Here is a 19,902-nt window from a genome sequence, read left to right on the forward strand (position 1 = left end):
TCTCTTTTTTCTTTTCTGATACCACATAATTGAACTAGTTCAAATCTAACTCTCCTTGTATGGTATATACATTGACACTTGACTTAAAGAAAAATGAACTATTGACTTACCATTATTAAGCAATAATAATACTATGATGTTCCATACTTTTGGAGAAAAACATACTAGTTAAGGTAGCGTGAAGCCGCCGCCTATTTTCACTTTTCACATGGTAGGTTTCCATCCCAATATTATACCTAAAGGTGACTCCGTAATGGGGTATCCGTCATCCACTTTGGAAATGGTCCAAAATAAAAGGGTCAACTTCAACCGCACATGTTTCATGAATTCCTTCTTTCTCTTTCGGATTTCCCTTTTACCAGTTTCTCTAGTCGTTGTACTCGTTTTGGTCGGAAGGATCAAACCAGTAAAACACAGAAAACGAGCAGAACGTTTTATTCAGCTATAATTTTACTCGGTGCTCCTACACTGGGTTATGCCCATTACGTACAATGACATGAGCCAATGCATAGTGGAAATATGAGTCAGCAATATGGTAAGGGTATCATAGTCTTCAATCATGAGACTGTGAGTGAGATTCAACTAAACTAACTGACAAGGAAGGTGGTGCTAACTTGTCATAGCTGCCACCATTTACGACTCTCCATTCTCTCGGCCAGTTCCTTTGCCATTGATGCGAAGTCTTGAGCTCCACTCGCTAGTTCTTCTGTGTTTTCGCTGAGTTTCTGATATAGTACATAGAGGAGACATGACATGCTTATTAGCCAGATGCGTCATGGACTGCCCTACTACTCGAAAATATGCTACACAACTAATGACACCACAGGAAAAGAAAAAAACAATGTTGTAAACTGGGAGATAAGCAATCCACCAGTGGCAATCTGTACCTCTAGTTTTTGCTGACGTTCTGCAAGCATTTCTCTTGCGCGTGCAGCTGCTGCAGCGACATCCTGCAACCATTGATGACAGATGATCAAATTAATCATAGAAATGTTGCATTTAAACTTTTTTCAAATTTAGATGATGGTAATTACCCCAGTTTCTCTATATCTAGCCTTGATTTCTGCAGCTGTCCTTGGTTTTGGCTTTGTATCACTAGTTGTGCCTTCAAATAACGTTTTCTTCTCTGATCCCTTGTCTGCTGAGCAAACATGAAACATCAAGAGCGCATTCAAAACACTGTCAAACTGGAACATATAATTTGGTATGCATAAGTACCTTTCTTTTCCCCCTTGGTCTTTTGATCTTTAGGATAGACAGTAATAGGTCCATCAATTACAATATCATCTGCACCAAGGAGTTGAAAAGCAGTCATAAACAGAAAGGAGATAGAAGGAAGGATAACTAAAGAAAGGGATAGAGAACCTAGGTTAAGCATCACGGGTTCTTGGCTATCCTTCACATCTGTGGAAGGTTTCAAGAATGGGGGGTTTGAAAATAAGCTCTCCAAATTCGCACAATATGTTTCATGATTTCCAGTTGGCTGACTTGGATCCATGTTCTTATCTGTTTTGCTCGCTTTTAAGCCCTTAATGAAACCTCCTAAAATCCCATGGGCAGCACTCTGTAGTGAAGAAGTCCAGCAAAGAAGAATTAGACTATTAGCTTCACCAAAAGAACCAATCATAATGGAGGTTGAAGCTATACACTGAACCTGTTTCTGCCTAAGAGATAAATTGGTAATGACATCTGTAGCAGCTGCAAGCACTTTATCGTGAAGACAATGGAAGGACTCCGAAATCCTAAGTGAGACGAAATTCCATTAATAAGGTATAAGTGTTTCATCTTGCAATGAATTTATTCTTCAAAGCTCTCAGACATGCACAAGCACGAATTTGAAATGCAGACCTGAAGTCATCTTCATAGGCAAAAAGAGATACAAAAGCTAATTCACACCCCTTTACCTAAAACAAATTAACAAATTCGAGTTAAAGCACAAAGCTATTTCGACCTCTGGGATACAGTTTTGCATTCTGAATCAATTAAAGAACACGATTTTGAACCAGATGCATTACTGTAGCAAATGATATACTATTACACTAATCATAAAACAAGTTCCTATCAAAATGAAGAAAGTAAACCCACCAGAATTATTTGTCCACGATCAGAAGAACAGATTGTCTTATCCATGTTAGTCATGAAGTTCCATCTTAGAATTGTTATTAGTGATATCTCTCTCACCACTTCAAGATTTGGAAAAGACCTGTTTGAAAACCGGCCTTCACTTCCATTAATCCACTATTACAGTATTACTAGAATCATATAAGGTATGAATATAATCCAAATATATGATCAGAACTTCATAAGAATTGGTAATGAAAGCATTATATTCACTACATGCTATATGTATTTTCTAACAAAGAAGAAATCAGATTTCACAGCAGCTAAGCACAGAAGGGAGGTGTTTCACCTGATTTCAAATACTCCTGTCGGATAGAGTACTACCAAACCACTGTCTTTCCCATCTTTCTTGAAGATTGTAGTCCAGCAACACAGTTTTACAAGATTCACCTTCAGAATGGAGTTACTGTCACCCTAGAACAAATGTTTCAGTTATTTGTATAAAGAGATGTCGAGATGTCGAGAACTAAAATGGGAGAGGATAAGAAGGCACCTCAAGTGCAGACTTTAATGAATACAAGTGCAATGTGTTGTCACAACAAAGTAATACACATATGTTCAGCGATCTCTGCACAAAGTATGCAGTTTTGATGGAGGTATCCGGGTCAACTACAAGCTGTGTCCCTCCAGAGTCAGCATTTGGTGGTACGTTATCAAGTTTAACTTCGCCTTTGTGAGGTGAGTCTGAAGATTGCTTTTTTGCACTCGACATATCACATAAAATATCACCATCCTCTGCAATGAAAGATATCTATGTTTCTTCATTCCAACATTGCACCCTTCCCCCAACCAAATATTTACAAATAAGGAAAAAAAAAAAAAAATTAGATATCTATGTTTTCACTGAAACTAACTACTCACCTATTATGTACAGCGCAATCGCAGTAGAATCCATTTTGGGATGCAGGGGCCAGGACCGGATCATATTACCAGTTCCACTATCTAAAACAACAATATGTGCATTTCTGGTCATGACAAACACCAATCCACTTTCAGCCTTACTCAAAGTCTTGGATTCAGTATCTTTTACACTCATTCCATGTTCAGGATCAGCCACATTCTTGGATTCAGAGTCCTTTGGGATTGCCAACCCATTTCCAGAATCACTTACAGTCTCGGATTCAGAATCCTTTGGTTTCATTCCAATTTCAGGATCAGTTGAATTCTTGGATTCAGAGCCCAAAGAGCTCTGTGATAAGCTATTAGTATCTGAAAATGATTTCACATGCAGACAGATGACTGCGGAACTTGAGTTGGATACAGTGTCTGTAAGAAACAAAACTGACGATGTACTAATATCAAGCATTGCAACCTGTATTGTGAAATGGAAACATAAATTCCAGAAATTTTTTAATTTGAAATTTCACTAGTTTTAGTATTACAAAGTTAAAAAAATGATTCTCACCTGGCCACATTCATACCCCACAGCAAGTCTTGCTCCAAAATTGGTATATTGTAGAATGCATATAGCAGAATCAAGAATAGAAAACACAGCAGTGCACTGAGGCCCATTACCTTGTTGTGAAGAATAAACTGCAACCAATATAGCTCTAATTATAAAATGAAACCGCTACAGTAAATGCAATAGGGTAATTTACATGATGTGTGAGTTTGTTACAGATTGGTTTCATCACAACCATCAGGAGCGCATTGCATTAATTTACATCTACGCCTATAGGGAGAGAAAAAGTCATCTCATCTACTCACTTATTTTTGAGATTTTAGCTATCAACCAAGCTTTCAAACCCGCTTATTGCATCCTTCTCTGTGTGTGCAGTTAAATGTCTAAGGATTTTTATATATCAAACTTCTCTTTTATTTATAAGAAAAATGTACAGACATCTATGTGCGGTAAAAGATATGTACATAACCAACCTTCCTTTTCTGTTTTTGTCACAAAGTGCACTTCTGTCTTGTCTGGACGCCCTATTAGTTTATACAGTCGAACCTACAACATCTCAAACAAGAACAAAATAATCAAAGTATCACACGATGATCACCTATGAGAAAGGCATCTACAAGGTCAACAGACTCTTACCAGACCACACACATCACCAATAGCTAATTTTAAAGTAAGAGAACAAAATTCCAATGCTGATACTGTTCCATTTGCACCTGTGGATCTGATACCTTTTACCTTCCATTCACACAAAAAAGGGTGACTTTCTCAAATTTAGCCTCCAGGACACAGTCAAATGAATATTACGATCTCTACAGCATAAACCTGTTTATGTAGACTTGACAAAAGTTTTGACAGCATACCAACCTCAGGACTTATAGCATAGATAAGCGACAGAGCTGGATAGGTGGCATCCCATATTCGAACAGATCCGTCTTGATATCCTGCCACATATAGTTTCTCAACATGATAATCATCACGAAGTTGGCTGGGAACACCACCCGTCAAAGGCCACTTTGCACCCCCCTTGTTCAAAGTGTTTTCCGCATTAGACTTGTCAACAGCAACTTGCTTAAGGACCAAAGACACACAAATTAACAGAGGAAGAGACACAGAAAAGGAAGAATACTTCAAGTCTCCTCCTTTATGCTTCATAAAGTTTTTCAGCTGGGACAATCTCGTTATTATAGAAAACTCAAAGTGAAAGTTGATGACACTACCATGATACATGTATCTAGGATTTATGTGTTAAACTACCTTACACAGAGGTGAAGAGTATTTCCCATCTCTATCGACCAAAGCAAGCTTTGCCACTGTCATACAAGGTTCGGTAGTAGGTATGAACACAGGATACTGCACTGCTGTCCCATCAGTTTTTTTCTTTTCCTGAGACATCAAGGCAGACAAGCAAGCCTCATCATAGACATGCAGTTGTCCCTGATTTGTCAAAGTGAATAGCAATATGTCACCATTCTCCATTGCTCCAGCAGCCGGCAATAAAACCATATCTGCAAATGAACCAACAAGTGTAAGGTCTACACGACCTAGGCATTTCAGACTTTCTATTCCTGAAGACCAATCCACGCTGAGAACCTGTGAATTAGAGAGACAAATTTTTGCAAAGTTGAATTAGAGAAGATGAATAAATCTCAATCCAGGAGCATAGGGATGCAGTGGTAATTATGCAAGTCTCCTGGGTGGTATGCTTTACCTGAATTCTTAATTAATTGTAATTGTCTTTAGGATCTCTAACGGTAATATTGAGTATCACAGGAACATAGATATAAGTAACAGAACTAATGACAAAGTACAAAACAATATCAATTGAGTTGAAATCATACCGTGAGAACTTCTTCAGATCCAATTCCTCCACCTCCGTAAACAAATAGTTGTCCCCTAGGATGATTATTCAACCTATTTGCAGACCAGTGTAAAACTATGACAGGGAGTCTCTTGTCATCTGATGATAACTGTAGCTTTGCAACATTGTTAGCTATATTTTTAGATCTATGATCCTTGGTAGAGGCAGCAGTTGATAAATCCCAAAACATTATATCACCATCTACATAGCCAACGGCAAGAGTCGACCCATCATCACATACCCAACAAAGAGAGCTTATCTCCTTCTCCACCTGTTTGCTGTCTGATTTAGCATCAGAAAGCTCAGTTCTTTTGCCTCTAGGATAACTATGGACTGTTTCTTCCTTCACTTGAAGGTCCTTGGAACCTCTTACAAGAACAACTTGATCTTGTAAAGCATCCCAGAGAACAAGCAGACCATTCTCATATGCAATCAGCAGTCTGCAAAAGGACATAATTTTCAAAATGAGCCACCTGGAACAAATAACACATCTAAATATGAAACTGTAGCATCTTTTTTCATCTATGCATCAGTATTTTAGTTGATATGAATAAGAAAATGTACATGACAGTAGCTATGCACATAGATTTACGTATGTGTATATGCAGTTATGCACGTGTGTTGATATGCTTGTTTGGGCACAAGTGTGTGTACGTATATAGGGAATAGTGATGCATCAAGCTCTGGCCCTAAATCAAAACAAGGCTCTTATAAACACTAATAGGATAATTCAGTTTATAAAATATCTAAAATATATGCCTAAAAGGCTGAACTCCTCATGTTCTTCCTCTCCAGTTCATTCTGTAATTTCTTTTTGGATTCAAAGCATTATAATTTCAACAAAGAAGCCAAGTTTGCAATAGCAGAAAAAGATTTGACAGCCTAGTGCATTGGTTGGATTGAAAGATGTTGGCACTGTTCTCATAAGGATTCTGTCTTGCCTGTTTCCCGGAGAACTAGGTTGATGGAGAACTCCAACAACAGAAAGAGTATCAGGCAATGACATTCCAGCTGCTTCTGCAATATTGATAGATAAGTTTAGCATCTGAATATAATGAACAATATATAACTGCAAAAGTATTGACACAACACAAGTGACCATAGTGTTGAAATTTTTGTAGTAAAAAGCCACATTCATCTCTAAATTCTTGTTTTTCTCAGTAACCTCAAAATTTCTTTAATTCCCCAAAATATTTGCATAAGAGATGTTACTTGATTTGCCAGGTTGATGAAATAGTAATGCTAATTATCCAACCCTCTGCTCCCTAATCAATGGAGACTAATGCGAGGTTTGCATTACAACAAAGTATGACGTCAATCAAATATATAGAGAGAATGAGATTACCAGCTATGAAGTTTGAAGTAATATAATACGGCAGTAATTTGATTTTTTGATCTTCTGCATCATACTTCACCAAAGACACCATTGCGTATTCGTTTCCAATATACCTGACAGTAATGATATATTCCATCACCGAGATTTTCTTGAATTTGCAGCCAATGAATATCAAATGAAGATGTAGCCACAATAACCAGTTGTACAAGTGCTATACATGTAATTGGTGCCATAAATAATAGAGAAGGCAGTTATATTGCATTCCCACTGTAAAGAACCAGCTATTTGCTTGTGTTCCAAATCCCAAACCTGCCAACACCAATAACCTATTAACCCAATCAATACTGTTAGTACCATATCAGATGTTGAAAATGATACAATTATATTGATACTAGATAGTCCCTAGTAGCAGATGTATTAATAACTATAAATTTGGATTGAAAGCAGTACCTGAATTTCATTTTCACTTGAGACACTAACTAGAAAACTTTGATTTTCTAAGAACTGCAAAAAATTATAATAAAAATACAAATAGTCAACTTGTCATTAATATGAAGATGAGAATGTATCATACTGTCTGTATGATCAAAAGATAGAAGAGGGCACCAAACACTGAGAGGAAGAAACAACATAGTGACTAAGCACAATTTAAACACTAACCTCTAAGTATTTAAACGCCAATGGCTTAGGAGATATCAGAAGCCCTTCAATATTATCGCCACCAATCACCTTTATCCTGCCATCCCTGCATTCAGTCCAGAATAGAGTCAACAAACTCAAAAAGTTCCTATCTTTTGAATGATACCGCCGGATTCACTAGCTTTTCTAGACAGTCAACACTCAAAGTTCCTAACTATAAACTGCGAAACCATTTCATCATTCAAGAACTCTACTATTTGATCAATGAACCCTTCAAACAGAATGTACAAAATTCAGAATCTAATATATCTCACAAGGTTCCAATTGCCAACAAGCTCTGAGTGCGATCAAGTGCGAGAATTGATGCAGTAGATGGAATCCCATAGTGAAATACAACTCTTGGATCCAAATCAGCTTGTGACACCCTTGCCTGAGGCACCATTAACCCCAAAAGCATACAATTAACCACTTTTTTTTCTCCTAAACAATCAAGCATTTCTCTTTTTACAACAACAAAAAAAACAAAACAAAAATATAATCATTTCCCACAGAAAATAAAGCACTTTTGATTCGATCATATAGGTACATTATCTCATTCGATCATGATTTGTTCAAAATTCAAATTATTCATGATCGACATTGAGGCTCTGATCCTTGTAATTCGACAAGCTATCCGTAAACAAGGAAAGACAGAGATCAAGGAAACCAACATTGGTAACTGAAAACAAGAGTACCTGAGGATGGTGTTGTTGTTTTTGTAAGGATATCTTGAAGAGTTTAGCCAACATATTGATGATGATGATGTATTTCAGCTACTGTTCGTGTTCTTGGTCTGGTTCGGAAGACCAAAGGAAACTAGAATGGCGTTTGGTTTCGGTTTCAGGTAGGGGAGGGGGACGAGGATGGTGAGGCGCGAATGGAGTGTGAGGTGGACGGTGATGCGAGGGCGGAGGAGAACTCAATGACACGTCCTATTTTGATTGATTCAAAAACGAGGGCGTTTTATATGAGTTGGTCTACTTCCCATTAGTGTTCTTGTTCGAATCGTTTCATGGATTAGGCGTAACCACTTCTTTTAAGGTATTAACTATTAATGGATGAACGCATATGAAATGCTCTAACTATAACTATATATTACAAGTGTATTTTGTATATACTCAAAATATAATCTATCGACGCATATAAAATGGTCTAATTATGCATATTTCAGGCTTGTTACATAATATTTAGGCGTGAAATTTGTATCCTACTTCTTTTATTATTTATTTGTATTTATGTTTTAACGTTGTTGTTCGTCATGAAAAAAAATGAGGTATCTTTCTAATCAGTTTTTTGACTAACAAATTCTCCTCCGCCCTCCATTCTGTGGTCCTTTGGGCTATGCTCGTTTAGTTTTTATTTCCTTTGATTATGAGTAGTGGTGATACTCAATTGATTACTCACATTTTCTTAGTTTTCATGTCATCATCAAACAAATTAATTGTTCACCTTAATAATATTTGGAGAAACGGAGTGCCATCTGGTTTACCATTTTGTTAATACAGTCAACTTAACATTCTGAAACTAACATGAATTGAAGCTTACGTGATATATTGATGGTTTGATGATCAACACCTTACACTATATAAACTGCTGAGCATAACCATTCAAGTATTAGCGGCTTCATCTGCAACCCCAATGGAGCTCATTCATATACCCAACCTACCCCAATGGAGCTCATTCACGCTCTTAGTGATTGGATCAACAATGGTGTTGACCCTTTTGGATGGGAAATTTTATTGGGAGATGATGGAAAAGGAAGCCGAGGTCATGAAGTTCATTTCGAAAAATGAAGATTTGTATGACCAGATGAAACTTCTCTCGAATCTTGAACGTACGTACTTCCAAAGACATCACTGCTACCTTAGATGGTCCAAATAATTTGCTTGAGCTTCAGAACAAGGTGGAGAATTTGAAAGAGGTCTCTCTGTGGAACACGACTTACGATTACATTGGCATCGATCCTTTTGGGAAGAACTGTCTTCGCTTCGCAATTTTCAGTAGGATCAAGCATGTTTTTGGTGTCAACTAATGTCAACTGATGGCAGATGCAAAAACCAAAAATAGTTCTGATCATCACATCAGTCCTAGTCCATCAATTTTCAGCAAGTACAAGCCATTGGATGCTCCACCCGAGACACTCGGTGCTGCAGCCTTAGGACTGTGCTATGCAAAAATTGTCATCGAATTAAATTGAAACAATAATTAGAATCCCTTTCATGTCTTCTGCTCTCAAATGTAACCTGTTCAAAATGTTGCCTGGAAATTAATATAAGAGATGAGCGAAGTGAGAGTCTGCCAACCAAGGCCACCATCGAGAGCTTGACTTCATCATCATTGAAGGATCTTGCAGCAGAGTGGAAGGAGACAATGACGAAAATACCAGTCGCTCATAATACGAAGAAATGGCACTCCAAGAGGAACTATATATAAACACAAAGCCTATATATGTTTCCAGGAGCAATGTGCTTCTGGTAAAAACACTCTACTTTGCAAATCAGCAGAAGACTGAAGCAACAATTATGGAACTTCTTGTGGGTTTGCATTACCACCGTAGATATCAATTCAACATCGACTAGATGCTAGCTAGTCGTGAGGTTTGGTGCGAGCAGCGTGGAAGAGATCGAAGCAGCGTCCTTGGAAGTCGATCGTAGAATCATTTCTAACTAGAGTTCATGCTAAATTAGGCATTTCTTCTAGTTAGCAAATTTTCTTTATCATCTCTGGCTAAAATTACCTAGAAAATTTAGCAAAAGCCATATTTGACATTCACATAGCTATTCGATCTGCTAGAGATGCCCTAACAGTAGGTCTCAATTGTTCTCTATTAACGAAGAGTTAGTCTAAAACCATGATAGTCAAAACTTATAATTATATATTTATATTATTCACGTCTAGTGTTAATGAGAGTCCATTTAACAAGCGCATTGCGTGCTGCATGAATAACACTCCTCGTGACGGTGCTTAGTTCCTACGGGAATGCTTGTCAGGTTATATTATGTGTACTTGCTTGCTATATGAGTTGCACAGTGCAGATATGTTAATTACTGGCGCCCTTACTTATTTACTTACTATATGCTAGTACATTAATTACTTGCTGGTGAATAATAGACATTCTTTTGATCGATCAAACATGAGCTTTCATTGATAACAAATGGTCAATACAACCAAAGGGGTTAAAGGTGGCCTCGTTAAAAACCCTACTTGATCAGAGTAGGTAAAAAAGAGTACCACCCCCCATAATTCAATTCTTAACCTGCAATCCTGCATCCTTTCAGAAACTATCTTCAAAGCAACCAATACTTGTTTTGCCGAAAAGTGAGCTACCATGCTCCCATCTGGCCATCTCTATGATCTTTCTTCCACAAGACTGCATAAAGATCGAGTTGAAGCCATGCAAGAATCTGATATCGATCATCAAAGGATCCCCCTCCACACGTACGTAAGCGAATCCCTCTATACTTCTTTTTTCTTCTTGTTCGTCTGACACGTACGTACACTTCCTCGGTTCTTGAGACGACTCGGTCACGTCTTAGCAAGAAACAATGGCACTGGAAGCGAACTTGGAGGCGGGGAGGCACTGGAGATGCATGACCCTGCGTAGAACCTGAGTTCTTGAATTTTCTGATGAGGAGATGGCCGACTCACTTGAGGAGCCAGAGCCGCAGGTTTGATCGGTTCCCCTCCGCGCTTCTTGATCTTGAGTCGGTTCTTGGCCGGCTGAGAGTTGGTGTTGTTTGTCCGGCTTGGCTTCTGCTGCTTCCGGAAGTTGGGTTGAGCTTGGATGGCCTGGTTACTAGGGCTAGGTTTGGGGCGATATATCATCAGAGGAGAGACTGGTGTATGCGGTAAGGTGGGAAAGTTCTTAAGGCAATATTGGTACGGACTGAGAACTTGAACACTCATCTTAGACCCAAATAGAAACTTGGAAACTTGCTGAAGATGAAGGGATTGTTAGGGATTTCTTTCTTGTTTTGGTGGAGATGGATAGTGTAAGCTGGGGTCAATTATATATATAGGGAAGGAAAATTAGAAACCCTAGTCTGTAGCGCAAGGAAATACACGTCATTGATTAAAGTCGGCGATGTAAATTAGCTCACTCTCACAATATTGGGTCGGTTTCCAGTTTTGATCAGGAATCCAATATAAAATGTAAAGAAAACATAAAACATTTTATCAAAGAAGAAGTAGGTACGTACAACACTTCGAATCCTAACTTTCTTTTTAGACAATAATGAGATTCTTAGCAACAAAAAATCCATGGCTTCGAGACATATGTAGAAGCTAGGGATCAAGAAAAGTGCAGAAACTGGATGAAAGAAACGGGGAGAGACTCTTGTTCCTGGAGGAATATTAAAGTGCCATAACAGATAGGACGATTCCAAAGCTTATAGACAGCTAGCTAGCTCCGGCAGCAGCAGAAGACGGAACTGCGCGCATTTCTCGATCTTTGCAAGTACGTACAACATATTGTTACTCTTTTGGGTTTCCAGTTGATGAATATGATGAGCATGTTTCAGATATCATGTATTATCTTGAACTTTAATTTAGTTAGGAAAATACCGCAGTAGTGATGAATCAAAGTTCAAACAATGGATTAATTAGAATATAACATGCAACCTGCCACCAGCAGAGAGGCACAACATTACATATCCCTCATAACAAGGTATCAGCGCACGCAGATTGCCATTAACATATTCAAAAGTTCACGAATTTTTGGGTTCACCGGAAAACAAGAGCAAAAGTATTCAGATATACTCTGTAATGTAGCAAAAGTATTTAGATATACTCTGTAATGTAGCATGCTCGTGGAGCACACTCATGGACTTGGGGCAATAGCGACCAAATATAAAATTAAAAGAAAACGTAAATAGATTTATAATTCAATGAGTAATTATTAGTAATATTGTTTATCAATTACAAAATAATTGAACAAGCAAATCGTAAATTTACTTGTGGAACATATAGTTGTTTATAGCGAAAGATTTAGAAAGACTATTTCTTTGTGTTCATGGAAGATAATCTAGAGTCATCAAGGTGTGAACTTAATTATTGATGAAATAATCTGTCACACAACGTAACAAATCAAGTACTCGACACCTCTCCTTAATCTAGTCACAAAGATTACAGCCACTAATTTCTTTGTTAATATAATCAAACCCCCCACATAATTTCCATCCATGGACACATGTCCACATACAAAACTATATCGTATACATGCATTTCAATTTCATCGACCTACATATATATCAGATATCATATCACACCCTAGCCTCCCTCAGCTCCGTCTCGATCAGCTCACAAGCAACAACGGTCGACCACAGCAACCAAACATGCACGCCGGCGCCACGTCAGCTCCGCCACCGACGCCGTCGACGCAGCAGTCGTCGGACAATCCCATGTCCACGTCAGCTGCTGCAGACACCCTCTCGAGGATGCTCCACCGTCTTCCACCCACTCTCTCCCTTCCCACGCGCCGCGTACAGCCAGCCACTTGTCCTCCGGTCCCGGTGGTCTCTTTGTCCCAAGCTCGATCAAACCCTAGTCTCCTCTCCTCGAAACTCGGGTTCTTCCAGCTCACCGACCATTCCATCCCTCCCCGACTCGCCGACTCGGCCGAGTTAGAAGCGCTCTCGCTGTTGGACCTCCCCAAGGATAAGAAAGAAGCCTGTTTTCCGAGGAACTGGCCTGTTGGGTTTGAAGAAGGAGATGAAGTAGTTGATGACGATGACGACGTGGAGGGACTCGGTGAGTCGTTTTGTCTGGAAGAGTCGTGTTACACCGAGTCACCTGAGTTGTCTTTAGCTTCTCTAAGCGAGTTTGCTCGTGCTTTGGAGAAAGTAGGGTTGGAGGTGATTGAGCTGCTTTGTAGGTCGGTCGGGTTTGAAAGTCCTCTAGGGAATAAGGGTGACCCGAGCCCGACCCGATTTTGTTCGATGATGTGGGTGGCGGAGGGTTTATCGGGTAAGAGTAAGACGCCGGTGGCAGGTCGTTTTTACCCGTATGTGGTAGGGTTGCAGTATCAAATAAGGAGTGGTCGGAAGTATTCTTTGCTTGCGGATTCCGGTTGGGTCTCGGTGGTGCCACAGGTGGAATCAGTCTTGGTTACTATTGGTGACATTGCTCAAGTAAGTTTCAACTTTCAAAGTTCAAATGAAAATTAATTTACTATTCGCATTTTTACTATTTCATATTCTAGTGACTACTGTAAGATATCAGATGTGGCCAGATAACCCTCTTTTCATAAAGAGAAGCTATGGATATATATCATAAAAAACGGCACTCAGTGACACTTTTGATCTCCAGGTTGAGCCTAAGTTCTAACAATTTGAAGCTCTAATATATGATTTTTCGAGACTGAGATAATATTACATTTGATCGTTTTATGGGCAATAATATCGGTATATCGTTTGTGTTATAATTTCAAAATGAATACGTTTTTGTGTGTATGAACTTTGATCGATCAGTTGGGTGCAATTTTGATGTTCTCGAGTTAAAACATGTAATTCAACACTGATATAGGTATGGAGCAATGGGGAGTTGAAGAAAGTGAGAGGAAGGCCAGTTGCAAATCTGGGAGACGAGGGTAACAAGTCCCGGCGCATATCAATGTCGTTGTTGGTGACTCTTCCTATTGACACTACAATCTGCCCTCTTTTTCCGGCAGCAGCCTTAAGCGACGGCGATCAGAGTCACGAGGATATTGATGAGGATGGAAATAGAAGAAATGTTGAATTGGGAGATTATCAAATCAATGATAGTATCACTGGTGATCGCAACAGAGAAATTGAAGGAAGAGTGTTCGAGTCCTTTTGTTTGGAAGACTATGCTTGGAGAGTGTATCATGAACGCCTGCATTTCAAAGACCTGCTGGATAGGTTTCGCATTCAGAATTGAAATTTGGAATGGTATATTATCATATAGATAACTAGAAATGCTACGTACACTATTCGATCTCGATTGAGCTTACAAGGTTCTTTCTTTATTTCATTCCTTTTTTGTGTCTTTTCTTTTGAGCTAGCTAAGGTTTAGGGTTTAAACTCGAGGTTTGCTGAATTTTGAATTATTTAGATGTGGCTGAGACGTGTAGTTGATGATGCCTTGAATGTTAAATGGTTTGTAATTCCAAGATACATATAGTTTGAGCAATTATGTTTTCAGAATGTGAAGGTTGTCTGCTTATAGTTAGCTCTTGTGTACATTTGAACGTGAAGGTCTACATTCACCATAGATGTGTACAATTTCGTTTTAGAGCTCTCTGTAATGGTCATATACATTGTAACAACGAAACATACAAAACATTTCCAAATTTCTATCTGGGTTTTTAGACCTTGAATATAACCTCAAACAATTTGAAAGCTAGTCAAATTGACCAGTTGTTTACTATTATACCTACCTCAAATCATAAACAATTTAATCTCGATGAATCTTCTTTCCACTTATGTCCGATATGCGAATTGACCAGTTTCTTAATCTGGTTGTATATTGGTCAACTCTTCCAATTATATTCATGCACTGCACAGATGAATATAATCCTTAATTTTATTCAAACTAGCTATATGCATTTTACTCGTCCGTATCCTAAAACGTACGTCTTCCAAAACAGTTCTAAATTTCCTATCAAACTCAAATTGTTATTTGCTTCTACCCTACAAATTAACCTTCCCTTTGTTCATCTATCTTCCAAAGTTCACTCTTCTATGTTTCCTTGTCTCCCCGTTACTTCAGCTATTAGCAAACTATCCCTGTTACCAACTTACCATCTCTTTCAGGTTAGATCATACTTTTGTTCTTGTTGTGAGGTATATTTAGTGATTACTTTTCTCAGTTTTGAACCTTTTATGATGTATTTGTTTTGGGTTTTTCATTTTCATTTTTGCAATTGTGACATGACATGAGCTGTAAAAATGTATGGATTTGCTGAAGTGGTTTGAGAAGGATTTTGCTGCAGTTGGCTTGACTTAGACTATAAGCAAAGGAAGTAGTACAGAAGAGGATGTTGGTATACTGACTATACTCACTGTAGAGACAAATAGAATTATAGAAAGTTCATGTTCCTTAGCCTTTACTTTTCTCAAACATAAAGTCATTAATTAGAATTTGAATAATCTGTTGCTGTTAAACAAATCAGAGTATTAAGAGCCTTGATGATGCATCAACTTCACTTGGGCAGTTGAAGCTTGTGTGTTTGTTGGGGACAAAGAAAGCTCACATGCCTAGCAGGGAAGAGTGAATTTTGGAGTTCAAACCTATGTATGGGAATTAGGAAAAATAAAATATGAAGTTTCTCCAAGAAGCACAACTTACCTATTACATTGCACTACAAAATGATTAGGTGATGTTTTGTTTTAACCTAGGATGATGACTTTGAGCAACATTGCAACAATATGATCATAATGATTTTTAGTACAATGATGTCAATCTTTCTCTTGGGGCCAAAGAGGTCAACTAGTTTTAGCCTCCATAAGGGGAAAAAGAAAATTGCATTTCATCTTTGGATGACTTAATTTCTCATTTGATACCTTAGAGCTTATGAGTTATTTGATGCTTTTACATAAGCCAGATAATCGAATATCGGTTATGTGATGGATAATCAAACAATAAATTGTTTGATAATTCTTATAAACAAATGAACCGTTTTCGTCGTAGTAAAATGTTCATGCGTTCTTTCAAAAACAAATAATCGAGATTCATTCGGTTAATTTTAGCATATAGACAAATTTTCTTCCTACACAAACTAACAATATTGGGCATATACTATAAATAGGTAAGGCATTATTACTATATTTTCCATTTCTTTACTTGTGCCATATAAAGGACAAACAAATTCTAGATACATGTCTGCAAAAAGAATTTCAAGCATTCCTTCAAACAAAATTTAATCATAGTTTATATGCATATGCATCACTTTGTTCAATAGTGAAGTATGATAATCCACAGTGCCCACAAACTTATGTCCTATTATCATAGAGCACGCATTACTATATTAGTGATTTCTTTTTCTCTTTTTTACTTGTACGAGAGCATTTCTTCTTAACTTCGTGACTGTTGAAGCTTCGCTATCAAAATCTGAAAATAAAATGAACAAATTTCACCACCACAACCAGCTTTATATCACCCTCATGGCCTCAGCTACCTCAGACCAAGACCCCAAAGCTTTAACATTACTTCACTTTCTGTTCCTCTAATACTCTTCTCTGGGCAATTTTGAATGAAGGAGTATGAATTAGTTAGCAGTGACTTCTTTTAGAAACAAGCAATTCGCAACTGAGAAAGACAAGTCTCCCTCCACCAAAAGCCAAGAATTTCTTAGAAGACAAACCCATTTCACCAAATCACCCAATTAATTAAGAAAAAAAAAAAAAATACAGAACCAGACTTAACCAAATGCACCAAATTCACAAGCTTCTCTTTAAGCTAGTTTTCATGTTTGTTGCTGCTCTTATATTTCATCGTCTTTCTTTCTCTCCCTCAGTTCATTTCAACCATCTCCAACTCTCTCTTCTTCTTCTTCTTCTCTTTGTCTCTCTCTCTCTCTCTCTGATTCATGCAGATACCTCGTAGAAAAACACCCTTCTCTGCTTCCCCTGAAGCTTTCACAATGAAGAGCCGCAAGAACAACAACCTACCAATCTTCGTCGTCGTCTTCTCGGTTTTTCTGTTCGGGATTTTCATGTACAATGAAGACGTCAAGTCCATCGCGGAATTCCCATTCTCTTCTACCCCAAAAGCGCAAGAACTCCAAGAAATGCAAGAAACGAAACAGAGCTCCTCAGACTCTGTTTCGAAACAGAGCGACTCTGTTTCCGAAATCCAGAACAGGGTTTCTCTAAGCGCAACTGCAAGAACGCAATTGGAAGAAACCCAGTTGGAGAATCCAGTTTCTGAAGAGACCCAAGAACCTGTGGAGCTGAAAACGATGATGGAAGAGAAAGAAGAAGACTTGGACAAAAAGATTGAGGTGAATGAAGAAGATGATACGGAAGAGATTGAATTGCCTCCTGAAGATTGTGACTTGTTTAATGGGGATTGGGTTTTCGATCCTGTGACTCATCCTTTGTATAAAGAAGACGAATGTGAGTTCTTGACGGCTCAAGTAACTTGTATGAGGAATGGAAGAAAGGACTCTCTGTATCAACATTGGAGATGGCAGCCCAGAGATTGTAATCTTCCAAAGTAAGCAATTAGTTAAACTAATCAATCCCTTAATTCATTTCATTTTAATCTTGGTGTTGTTTAATTTCATGCTTTATTTCTATTTCTAGGTTCAATGCAAGATTGTTGCTAGAGAAACTGAGAAACAAGAGGCTCATGTTTGTGGGGGATTCTTTGAATAGAAACCAGTGGGAATCCATGATATGTTTTGCTCAGTCTGTAATTCCCCCTGGGAGAAAGAGCTTGGTGAAGAATGGATCTCTCTCTGTTTTCACAATTAAGGTACTCAATCATTTTCTTCTATGCCTTTTTTCTCAATTTGTTTTTTGATTGTTTTGACTTGGGGAGCAAACATAGTCACCATGCATGACCCACCAAACTTTGTTATCAACTAGATTATATAACTATGTCAGCAAATCAATCCTGTTTTACTGTAAATAAAATTAGAAATGGGGTGCAGGTATTTTTATGTCCAACATGCTTGTAGTTTAGTATAGGAAATTGGCTTGTAAATATATTGCAGTAAATAGGTAATGATTGAAAATATTTTGGACTAATATGATATTTGATACCTTGATTTTAGGACTATAATGCTACAGTGGAGTTCTACTGGGCACCATTTCTGGTGGAGTCAAATTCAGATGATCCATTGATGCACAGCATACAAAACCGTATCATTATGCCCAAGTCGATCAAGAAGCATGGTAAAAATTGGAAGGATGTGGATTACCTAGTTTTCAACACATACATTTGGTGGATGAACACGTTCAACATGAAAATTCTGTAAGTAGCTACCTAAATTGTCTAAACTCTACTAGTTAAAACATGAATGTCATGAAAATTGATCTCATTATTTCTTTTTTGGGTTAATTCGAAAAGACGAGGATCGTTTGATCAAGGCGCCACCGAGTATTATGAGATTGACCGGCCGTTGGCTTACCGGAAAGTTTTGACGACATGGGCTAAATGGGTGGACAAAAATATTGACCCCAATCGGACCACTGTCTTCTTCACCAGCATGTCTCCTCTTCACATCAAGTAATTTCCATTTTCCACACCTTACTCTATAAGTCAATTTTCTTATAATGCTTCAAAGTTTAGCAAATGATTTGCAAGCTTTTAAAAAACAAAACGTGAAACAAAAGCATCGATGGAAATCATGACGTTTCTGCCACTAGGGATTTTGTATAAATGAGTCATTGTCTCAGTTAACAAGAACCATTGGAAGTATATACGTACACAACAGGAGCAGCAGTTTAGCGGTTCTTGTTGGCTTTCTTATGTCGTAGTTTCTATTAGTATTAGATTAAGTTTAAGTATGGCCATCCAATTGTTCTTGCAGCTATATAATTTCATTGCAAACAAACTGTGTAGGCCTAGCTAATGATCACTTTTTTTAAGGATTTGATTACTATTGGTCAATGTGTTTTAGGTATAAGAAAAACCCATCGCTATGTCACCAATTCAATTATTTCGATCATTATGTATGAAATTTATAAAGTTTGGCATAAGAAGTTGTAGGAAAGTGTAAAAAAGAATACAATGACATCCCATTAGGTGAGGATGAGCCTTGGTGGTTGAAAGTGGGTGTATGAACTATGAACCACTACACATTTTCCTAATGACACTCATCATATGTACCTTGGTGCTTCTTCATATCAAATGTGACATTAATGAAATAACGTACTATTATTATAGGAGCTTGGATTGGGACAACCCGGATGGCATAAAATGTGCCAAAGAGACCACTCCAGTCCTGAACAGAACGACACCGTTGGAAGTGGGCACAGACAGAAGGCTCTTTGTGATTTCAAGCGACATAACAAAAGCAATGAAAGTGCCTGTTTACTTTCTCAACATTACTACTCTGTCTGAGTTTCGTAAAGATGCACATACCTCAGTCCATACCATCAGGCAAGGCAAGATGTTGACGCCGGAGCAGCAAGCTGACCCGGAGACCTACGCCGACTGCATCCACTGGTGCCTCCCCGGGCTGCCGGACACATGGAATGAGTTCCTTTACACGCGTATCATCTCGCGGTCTTGACACATAGCAGATCATCATACAGCCTTGTTGTATAATTTTGTTTCAACTTTTTTGGGGGTTCCATAGTCTCTACCTCACATGTAATTTCTCTTACAGTTTCTTCTTTCACTGTTTTATAGCTTCAAACTTAGGACTGGACCTTTTTATTTTTTGGTTCTTTGTTCAGCCAAATTGACTGAGGGGTGAGAGCTAAGTGAGAACACCCAGATTCCTGCAAAATCCCAAGGCAGGAAAGGGGTTGTTTGATACAACAGTTTGAATTGTATAATTCATGTGGAAAGGAAAATAATGAAAAGCGCAAAATT

The 19,902-nt window shown here is 38.2% G+C and overlaps 3 protein-coding genes across 3 annotated transcripts; 2 read left to right on the forward strand and 1 right to left on the reverse strand.

Moving 5' to 3' along the window:
- Positions 1-617: 617 nt before the first annotated feature.
- LOC101299721 lies at positions 618-7,798 on the reverse strand. Its single transcript, XM_004308890.1, has 23 exons — positions 7,671-7,798; positions 7,378-7,462; positions 7,168-7,221; positions 6,935-7,026; positions 6,727-6,830; positions 6,323-6,398; positions 5,362-5,821; positions 4,775-5,113; positions 4,388-4,591; positions 4,160-4,258; positions 3,997-4,069; positions 3,527-3,654; positions 2,983-3,433; positions 2,615-2,856; positions 2,411-2,535; positions 2,086-2,203; positions 1,849-1,904; positions 1,655-1,742; positions 1,366-1,564; positions 1,219-1,287; positions 1,035-1,141; positions 888-950; positions 618-725 (listed from the first exon to the last, which is right to left on the reverse strand). Exons 1-23 carry the CDS (start codon positions 7,796-7,798, stop codon positions 618-620), a joined length of 3,468 nt encoding a protein of 1,155 aa, XP_004308938.1.
- Positions 7,799-12,728: 4,930 nt separating this feature from the next.
- Positions 12,729-14,527, forward strand: LOC101300008 (1-aminocyclopropane-1-carboxylate oxidase-like). The gene is made up of 2 exons (XM_004308891.1): positions 12,729-13,523; positions 13,918-14,527. The coding sequence occupies exons 1-2, from the start codon at positions 12,729-12,731 to the stop codon at positions 14,290-14,292; spliced, it is 1,170 nt and encodes a 389-aa protein (XP_004308939.1). The 3' UTR covers positions 14,293-14,527.
- Positions 14,528-16,883: 2,356 nt separating this feature from the next.
- Positions 16,884-19,861, forward strand: LOC101305306. The gene is made up of 5 exons (XM_004307605.1): positions 16,884-17,571; positions 17,661-17,832; positions 18,134-18,333; positions 18,430-18,588; positions 19,249-19,861. Exons 1-5 carry the CDS (start codon positions 16,943-16,945, stop codon positions 19,595-19,597), a joined length of 1,509 nt encoding a protein of 502 aa, XP_004307653.1. The 5' UTR covers positions 16,884-16,942; the 3' UTR covers positions 19,598-19,861.
- Positions 19,862-19,902: the final 41 nt, after the last annotated feature.

This window comes from Fragaria vesca, linkage group LG7 (assembly GCF_000184155.1).
Source record: "Fragaria vesca subsp. vesca linkage group LG7, FraVesHawaii_1.0, whole genome shotgun sequence".
Taxonomy (NCBI): domain Eukaryota; kingdom Viridiplantae; phylum Streptophyta; class Magnoliopsida; order Rosales; family Rosaceae; genus Fragaria; species Fragaria vesca.

Bases quoted from the DNA above. Each gene is read 5' to 3' on its own strand.
- LOC101299721 (XM_004308890.1), bottom strand. From the start codon at position 7,798: ATGGTGCCTCAGGCAAGGGTGTCACAAGCTGATTTGGATCCAAGAGTT. The intron at 4,259-4,387 runs GTTGGTATGCTG...TGTGAATGGAAG, and splicing joins TCTATGCTATAAGTCCTGAG to GTAAAAGGTATCAGATCCAC. The intron at 1,743-1,848 runs GTCTGCATTTCA...CGTCTCACTTAG, and splicing joins GCCTATGAAGATGACTTCAG to GATTTCGGAGTCCTTCCATT.
- LOC101300008 (XM_004308891.1), top strand. From the start codon at position 12,729: ATGCACGCCGGCGCCACGTCAGCTCCGCCACCGACGCCGTCGACGCAG. The intron at 13,524-13,917 runs GTAAGTTTCAAC...ACACTGATATAG, and splicing joins CTATTGGTGACATTGCTCAA to GTATGGAGCAATGGGGAGTT.
- LOC101305306 (XM_004307605.1), top strand. From the start codon at position 16,943: ATGCAGATACCTCGTAGAAAAACACCCTTCTCTGCTTCCCCTGAAGCT. The intron at 18,334-18,429 runs GTAAGTAGCTAC...TAATTCGAAAAG, and splicing joins ACGTTCAACATGAAAATTCT to ACGAGGATCGTTTGATCAAG. The intron at 18,589-19,248 runs GTAATTTCCATT...CTATTATTATAG, and splicing joins ATGTCTCCTCTTCACATCAA to GAGCTTGGATTGGGACAACC.